Below are 8,343 nucleotides of genomic sequence, written 5' to 3'. Positions count from 1 at the left end.
TGTCTACAAAGCCCCTTCTTTGGGGATTGCCAGGACCCCTTGGCCCCCTCCGGGTGCGCCACTCGGCAGGCAGATATGATTAAATGAATCCTTGCTATTCACGGGGAATCTCTCGACTACGTTTTGCTGGGTAAATTCGTCGCGTTTTTCTCTCTTTTATCGTTGAAGCCCATCTAGATTCTGCCCGCGAATGCTCGTCTATTCCAGAGGAAAATGTGCACATACTTTTACGTAGTCGAATGGACGCTTTAATATATTATAACGCGGAGGGGTCGAGGCTCCATATGGGAGGCTTCATAGACTCGATGTTTCGCCGCGATACACAGAAATTTCTACTGGAGAGATTGCCGCGTTCCTTTGTGGTATTAAAATTGAGAACCAAGAAGCAAAAGCAAGGTAGTACATCGATTAGTGGTTCCTCTTGCTTTGTGTGGTGAACGCTATTTAAATTTTGCAGTGAAAGTAGCTTCAGAATTATTTAATCCCACGGTCATCGTCAGGAATTGGTCCTCAAGCAAAATGTTCAGGGGCTATACTTAGTCAGGCGGCCGAAAAGAGGCGAATGTTTGTGATTTTTTTTTGAAAAAGCGGAAGCATATATTCTTACAAAACTTTTTGCGCTTAAAAGAGCAACATTTAAAGAACATTTGGTAATTTTTTCACAGAAAAATATTTACGTTTATAATAAAGTAACAGCCGACATCGAAGAAGCATTTTTAAAAATTTGCTTTTGCGGTGAGCACTGCCATTCGGAACCAGATGATCTAAAATCCAAAAGCAAAAAAGATTTCGGAGATTCCCACCGTTAATCCGAAGATACATTAATATAATATTATAGTAAATTCTCTAAAGCTTCTTCCCCCATTTCTTTTTCCCAGAAATTTATAATTCGAGGTAAACTTTTATCTTCCTGCTGAAAGCGGGATTCGTATTCAAAGTTGAGAAACTCCATATATAATGCAGCGGCACGCGTTAATGGAGACTGAATAATTGAAAATTGGAATGCTGCGTAGATGTAAGAAAAATCCGGGGATGCTGACGTTAACGTATACACGCAGCACTTCATTCTCTACTATGTTTAAGCTGTATAGCAAATAAGAGACAACGACTAGTCGCGCATATGTAATTCGCAGCCACCAGGCATCGGCAGATCGCCGCCAACGCAGAAATATCCTCGTTTATTCCGAACACAGTGCCTTCTCGATATTCGGATCGTGTTTTCTCTAGTGACATTCTTCCTCGCCTTTTTCGCCCAAATTGCCAACCAATACGAGCTAGAAATGCTGAGGACACCGTACGGCGGAATATTCGATATTTCTTACTGTCTCTCTCACCGGTTGAGTATCTCTCGATCGCCGAGAAAACTAGCGTACTGTAACATCTCAAAGCTGAAATATTTTCAGAATTCTGTACCTCGTTGATATTTATTTCTCCAGAAATTGGCAGCTTTAATTTTTAATTGATGAAGTGAAACAGGTGTCAGGATCCCGAAGGATTCGTTTCCCACAAACAGTGGCGAAAAATCAGATAAACGTAACCAGGTCTGAAGTAATTCAAAAGCTTTGCAAAAAGGAAAGAACGCCGAGTTTTGATCTCTAAATTCTTTATAATCACCCAATGAATTTGATTGAATTTGCATTAAAATCATTTTTAGCCGCTCAAGTCGGTTCCCCCGAAGATTATATCCCGAGTGCGCTACTGCCCGGAAATTTCTGTTGCGATCGAGCATTGATCAGTGAAGTGAGCAGCGAAGTAGAATGAGACAGCGAGCCGTCAGACAGTCGACCACGATCCTCGCCAGAATGTCCGCAGCGGTGGGCAGTGGTTGCGACGAGATCTGACGGGGAACGTAAAAGGATGGGTCGCTGCAGAAAAATGTCAGTGGCGCCGAAGTTGACACGGTCATAAAACAACGGCGATTTCAATCATCCTGAATGACGGAACACGACCGAGGGGGGTGCTTCCCCTCCCTCCGGGCGCTATCGTTTCGCCTGGTTATTCTTACCACTCCCTCGAGCGTCAAGATTAATGGGATTCCATTGAAACGTCAGCGCGGGGCCTCGGACCACGGTATTAGGCCGCTTCTGAATGAAACTTTCGCGCCCAGTGATAATCGCGAAAGTCCCGCGGTGAAAGCGTGGTAATCGCTCGATTTATTGGAAAGATTTTTCTGCGCCACGGCAGATAAGGCGAATGTGCCTTTTTTTCAAGCTGAAGTAGGCGTTTCTTCAATTTATCCTACTTCACTCGCGCGAGAAGTTCGGTTGGAGAGGGAAGAAGAAGGTAAACCGATTTCCACTTACAAGGGAAGACCTCCAATCTGGAAATTCCAAAAATTCTGAAACTTTGTCAACATGTGGGGGATTTCCTTCTGATTACAAAGCAATTTTTGTTTCCTGCCTAACTTCAATCTGAGAGGGTATGATAATCGATCCCTGAAAATCCGGTTATTTTCCGAGTTTGTGTTATAACTCGTGAACTGTAAAATATTTCTTCGGCAAATCATAGGTCTCATTAAAAGAAGTAACTTTTGTCTTGAAACTTTTTTTCTATTTTTTACAGTTCGTGAGTTATAACATAAAATTGGAAAGTAGCTGAATTTTCAGGGGTTAATTTCACACCCTTCGTGTGAATTTGGGCAGCAGAAAAAATTGCGTGGTAATCAGGAGGAAATCTTCTACATATTCGCAAGGTTTCAGAATTTTTTGAATTTCCGGGTTCGGGATCTTTCCTTGTTGATCGGTGTTTGCGTAAAGACGGAACGTCATTCGGTGAAAATGTTCGTCATTCGCTGATTATTATCAAATGTTTGTGCGAGCTTACGAGCTAAGAATGTCCGCAGTTCTCGATCGCGAGTCAAAACGGTCAGCCTTTGTGAAGATATGCGTGAATATTTCGGCGAGCAGTTTGTCGAATACGGAATATTCGCTTAAATATATGATTAAGATGAATGTCCCAATTTCTGCTGATTTAAGAGGTAACTCGTCATAAAGAAGGTGTAAAAAATTTGTTTGCGATCAAAATTTGCAGAGTAATTGATTAATTCTTTAATAATAAATCAACCAATTCAGAAACTATTTAAGAAAGATATTTCAAGATGTTTAACTATTAGTAATTTGTAATTAAATATATAATGCTCTAAATGTTGTGCTCATGAAAAATAGCGATGTGTGTATTGCCCCAAGCTCGTGCAACACTCGCGTAATAGTTTAAATAATTTAGAATTATTTTGTTGCAACTACAGTACACACGTAACGCATATAATAATAAGAAAAATACGAAATGAGCAGAACATGGAGACATGAACAGAAATTGGGACATTTACCTTATATATGTTGTTTTAAACATTGAATATTGCTGCTCAGAAAGCAGCGTACTATTGAGTATTGTTTTGCTTGCATTCATAAATAAGTACGACCGTGCTGGCCGCTAAACCGACGTAGAGGATCGCGAAGGGGATAAAGAGGTGTTCCATCGTGATCTTGCGATGAGTAGTCGACTGGTTGCCTCGGTGCTTTCTTTTCTGCAATTGGGACATGTTTTGGTACCATTTGTCATAGAAGCCACCGTTGTTTAGCCTGTCCAGGATATTGTTTATACGACCACGGAATGGGGATCCTGAAACACAGTGCTCAGCTGTTTAAATAAATTAATTGGTTGATAGTCGAAATGTTAGCTGTCGCGGGGTAATGCCACTGTAGAGCTCGGAATGGCAGCCTGATTTTCAGAATTTTTTATGCCTTTTTTAAAGGCCTCCGAACAATTTTTAAATTCCATTCCCTATACTCGCTTAAAAAATTCACAAAATCAGGCTGCTTTTCCGGGCTCCAGAGTGGCATCACCCCTTAAATTAAAATTGTGGGTATTGAAAGTAAAAGACCCAGCCATGCTTTTTCATCAGGACTTTAAAAGAAAAAGTCATATGCATAATTTTTGTAAATTGTGTGCCTCGAACGTCAGCTTCAGCATTTCGCTTCTCCCCTCTGTTATCACGGCGCAAAAGCGCTGACTAACGGAGCGTTATATGCGCGAAAAATGCCTGAACGATATAATTCCTCCCCTCTGTGGTTTAGCTTCAGCATGTAACGCAAGATAAATTGAGCCTAGCGTCAATTTACAGAGCAGCATGAAATTTAGCAGAATTCTACCCTGGTGGGATGTAATCCGAACAGAAAGTCTTCCTATACATCACTGTACCCGTCACCGTAACGTGCCCACACCCCTACTGACCTTTCGTCATTATATTAGCGAGTATGTAGTCCTTCGGGCACTCCCTAACCACGTGCAAATGTTGTATTTGATTCTCGTCGTACTTCAGTGGCAAGATGTTGAGTCGATGGAGGAAGCCAGCATCCTTGGCCTCGAATAATCTCCTGTTTATCTCCGAGTCGTTGGCGTACTCCATCCTCGTGTGGAGGCGCTTGATCACTGGGGATGTCGAGTCTGTCAAAGCATCCTCAATGATGTCCCTCGAGTTGGTCAAGATCGGCAGGCCTTGTGGGAACGAAGATAATTGTTAAAGTTTCTGCCTGAAATTAATGTGAACCCACTCTGCTTCTTCCCACAATCTCGCTCGTTCGCGGCCTCTCTCATCCTTCGCGATGAAGCAATAAAGGCAAGCGGGAAGGAGACAAATCTCTATTGTACAAGCAGCCAGCAGAGCTATGCAATAAAGCGGGGAGATCGATGGGGTTGAAGTGAGTCTCACCGCTCTCCTCGAGCTGCTCGAGAGTGTCGATGTCGTCGTAATACATCCTCTTACTGAAGCTGGACGCAAGCTGGGACGTAAACACACCATTCAGGATCAAGCTGAGACACAAGCTGCACATCAGCAGCAACCTCTCCGGAAACCACGGATGACTTCGCTCAAAGGGCTGCATCAACTGCAGAACCACCTCCGTCAAGTATTTGCTCAGCGACGCGAGATAGGACAAAACCAGCCGCTTCAATCCCTTCGGACGTCGCCCCTTGATGTTCCTCGTCGGTTTCAATGGGAGATCGCTGTTAGTGGAATGAAAACAGGCGGTGAGACAAGAAACTTCTGTAGTAGGTGCCCTCACAGTTCTCCAACGATGCGACGATCTTCAATTACCTACATTCTCATTCAATTCTGGATTAAGTCTGGGCCGAGCCAGTCGATTCTGATTCGTAAGGTAATTTCGTTCGAGATGTTACACTGGCTTCTTAAGGGGTTTTTCCACTGTGACGCTCTGATAAAATACCGCTGTTTGGAACTCTTTTTTTTGTCACAAAAAGAACGTGTTTACTAAATTTAAGTTTTTTCTATCTTTTAACATGTGTTTTGAGAATATCAAATTTCTTTCTTCATATTTTTTTAACGTTTGCTTGCCACAAAATAAGGGGGCGTAATATGCGCTGCGAAGAAAAGACTGCGTGGTCGATTTTGGAGGAATCACACATTTTCGTTGCTTTTTTCTCTCATCTTTTGCGTCGCAGAATGATTGCAAAATGTAGCTAATTTCGATAGTTCAACTTTGGACGTACGCTATTTCGTTAATTCTTCATCAAGCTAATTAATTTTAGTTCCTGCCATAGCGACAGTAGGGTGGACCTTATCAGGCCTGCTTTAAAAGAACTGTGTTCAAAAAGGGTTCCTGTATATACGCAGGAGGTTCCATAACACTTTGAGTGGCGCAAGGTTTTGAAAAATGCAACGAAGGCTTTGTTCGAGACAAAGCGAGCTGCGAGCTTGGTTTCCTTTCAATTCGAAGATAATAGGTACTTTCTATGGAGTCGAGAAAATATCCAAAACCGTATACTTACGGGCTACGCAGTACTGGAAATAGTTATTGCATCGCTCGAATGAACAGGTTATCCCTTATACCTCTCTTGTATTTTTAGTACCTACCTACTAGGAGTATATCGCAAAAATGTGTAGCTCATTATCTTGGCCAAAATAAGTTGCCTGCGAATAATGTTGACAATCACATTACTATGGAAATCGTGGGTGCCGCGTAAAGTTAGGGGTCATGATAAATCCCTCGACGCCCGTCAGTGTTAAAGATTCTCCCCTTATCAGCGGGGCGCAAGAGGGGCAACAGAGTTTTACGAGCGTAGGGATCGAATTCCGTGTGCAGTCGCGGAGATTACCCCATTTTCCCCAAGAAGGGTCAAAGCGCCAGTCCCACAGTGCTATTTATCCGCAAACAGAGTATCGCGCCACTGGAACGTAGCGCGTTCAACGGTCCACATCGCGATTTCCGTTAAAACCGAACCGAAAGAGCAACGCTTTCAGCATCCACTCACCCGTGCGAGTCGTCGCGCTGTTTCTCTGCAACTGGCGGAACGATTCCAACCGCGGCAGAGCTTTGACCCGCGAAAGGGCACCGGCCATCCTGGTGTCCCCGGCAGACCAATTCGCCTTCGTTCCCGCAAGTGTCCTGGAGGAACCATCGCTTCTCCTCCCTGCCCAGCACCTCCTTCAGCGTCGTGTAGATCATCGCGATCACGAAGTGGCCGGCGATTATAAGGAACCAGGCCCCGCCGCTGAAGATCTTGACGATCACGAGGTAGTCCGGCACAGGGGCGGCTTTGGGTACCAGGACGCAGAGCTTGTCACTGGTGATGGCTGCTGTGAACTCTATCTGCCTGGTTAGGTAGTCCTTCACGAAGAACTGATTGAACGACACGTCCGCGAACGCGTAGACCAAGTGGCCCACGGTGCCGAAGAACACCCCTTTCTCCTCCCAGCCGTACTTGTCCTTGGACCTCAGGAACACGGGTGTAACGTTCATCATCCTGGAGACCTCCTCCAGATACTTGAAGTCTATGCCATCGTAGTTGCTCCCGTGCTGTCTCATCATGGACGTCTTGAAAATCGAGATCCTCAGGGGGTACCTAGTGGAGGTGATGGTCAGGGGCGTGTTTCACGCGCATGCGGCTTTGGTCCATACTCGCGATTAAATTTTTATTCGTTACTCTCGAATAACTTCGTTTGATTCGTAACTTTTATTCGAATATAATTCGAAGCAGAATTTATTCGGAATAATTCATTCGATATTTTATTCCAATAAAGATTTATTCGCGTAACGCCCAACTCTGGACTTATTATTGGACTATGGATTATTAGGGTGACTGTACCTAATATCGCCTAGCAAAAGTTACGTCGCTCTTAATTTAGTACACGGGTCATAAGTAGGGTGACTGTACCTAATGATACATTGATACACGCGAGATAAAGAGCCCTACTACCTATCGAAGCTTCTCCGCTGCTCCTCCTCGAAGAAATCCGCAATATCGATCGCGTTTGGCCGATCCACCGTCAGAAAGCTGTCTTGGCTGGACTTGATGCAGGACGAGTCGCAGCTGGCATTTATGTGACTAGTGTGGTCGCTAGCGTGGCCGAAGGGATCGTATCGGATCGCGTTGCCACCGGCGAGTAAAACCAGCTTGTAGACTCGTCTAAATCGCCACAGCCTCTCGAACGCCCACTTGCAGAACCGCTGGCCGTTGAACGAGTCGACGGATCTCCGGCCGCTGTCCTGGAGGATGTAGAAGTCCTCCGGCTGCCAGAAGGAGGCCAAGTGCGGCGAGGCGAGGATGTCCCTGAGGTGGTCGACGTCTGAATACACCAGCAGCACGCATCCACCTGTCTCGATCGCCTGATAGTCGCGATTCGGATGCATGCCCTTTAGGGACACGAGTTGCTTCAGAGTGACTAGCCTGGTGGAGACGTTGAACACATCGAAGATGCCGTTTGGAACGTCGTACCGGGCCTCCGGGTCGTAATCGTCGAACACCACCGTCAGCATCCTCGTTTTACTCGCGCTCGCCCACTTCCCGAGGAAGGTGTACACCGTGGAATAGTCGTTCGAGGGAATGGGCCCGGAGAACTCGCTAACTACTCGAAGAACAATGGTGGACGCGAGGAGGATCGTTAGGGAGATCGTTGGCATCTTCCGAAGAGGTGTATTCGTTTTTAGTTTGCACCCTGGAAGCAGAATTGGGGGATGGAGTTAGCCCTCGGGGTAGGGAACGTGAGCAGGGTCAGTAATGAGTGGCGCACCCAGAGGGGGGCCAAGGGGCCCTGGCAACCCCCGAAGAAGGGGCTTTGTAAAAAGAAAAGGAAACTGGATTTCATTCTTCAAATAAATTTTTATAATCACCTAATGAATTTCATTGAATTCGAATTAAAAATATTTTTATCCCTTCAACTCCGCTCCTCCAAGATTAAATCCTGAGTGCGTCACTAGACCTACAATTTGCATATGTACCAAGGGCTATTCCAAATGATAATAGTAATAATATTTGGAGGAATATAACAGAAATTAAAGATGCTAGAGTATTCTTACAAGGGTTGAATAATTCTTCAGCTGTGGGAGT

The 8,343-nt window shown here is 44.9% G+C and overlaps 1 protein-coding gene across 1 annotated transcript; it reads right to left on the bottom strand.

The window, feature by feature from the left end:
* Positions 1–3,376: 3,376 nt before the first annotated feature.
* Positions 3,377–7,916, bottom strand: LOC143367994 (uncharacterized). Its single transcript, XM_076810287.1, has 5 exons — positions 7,213–7,916; positions 6,268–6,858; positions 4,709–5,001; positions 4,231–4,494; positions 3,377–3,618 (listed from the first exon to the last, which is right to left on the bottom strand). The coding sequence occupies exons 1-5, from the start codon at positions 7,914–7,916 to the stop codon at positions 3,377–3,379; spliced, it is 2,094 nt and encodes a 697-aa protein (XP_076666402.1).
* Between the last annotated feature and the right edge of the window lie 427 nt (positions 7,917–8,343).

Source organism: Andrena cerasifolii, chromosome 4, assembly GCF_050908995.1.
Source record: "Andrena cerasifolii isolate SP2316 chromosome 4, iyAndCera1_principal, whole genome shotgun sequence".
Taxonomy (NCBI): Eukaryota; Metazoa; Arthropoda; class Insecta; order Hymenoptera; family Andrenidae; genus Andrena; species Andrena cerasifolii.
The sequence above is the reverse complement of the archived record's forward strand: the minus strand, read 5'-3'. Positions and strand labels throughout refer to the sequence as shown.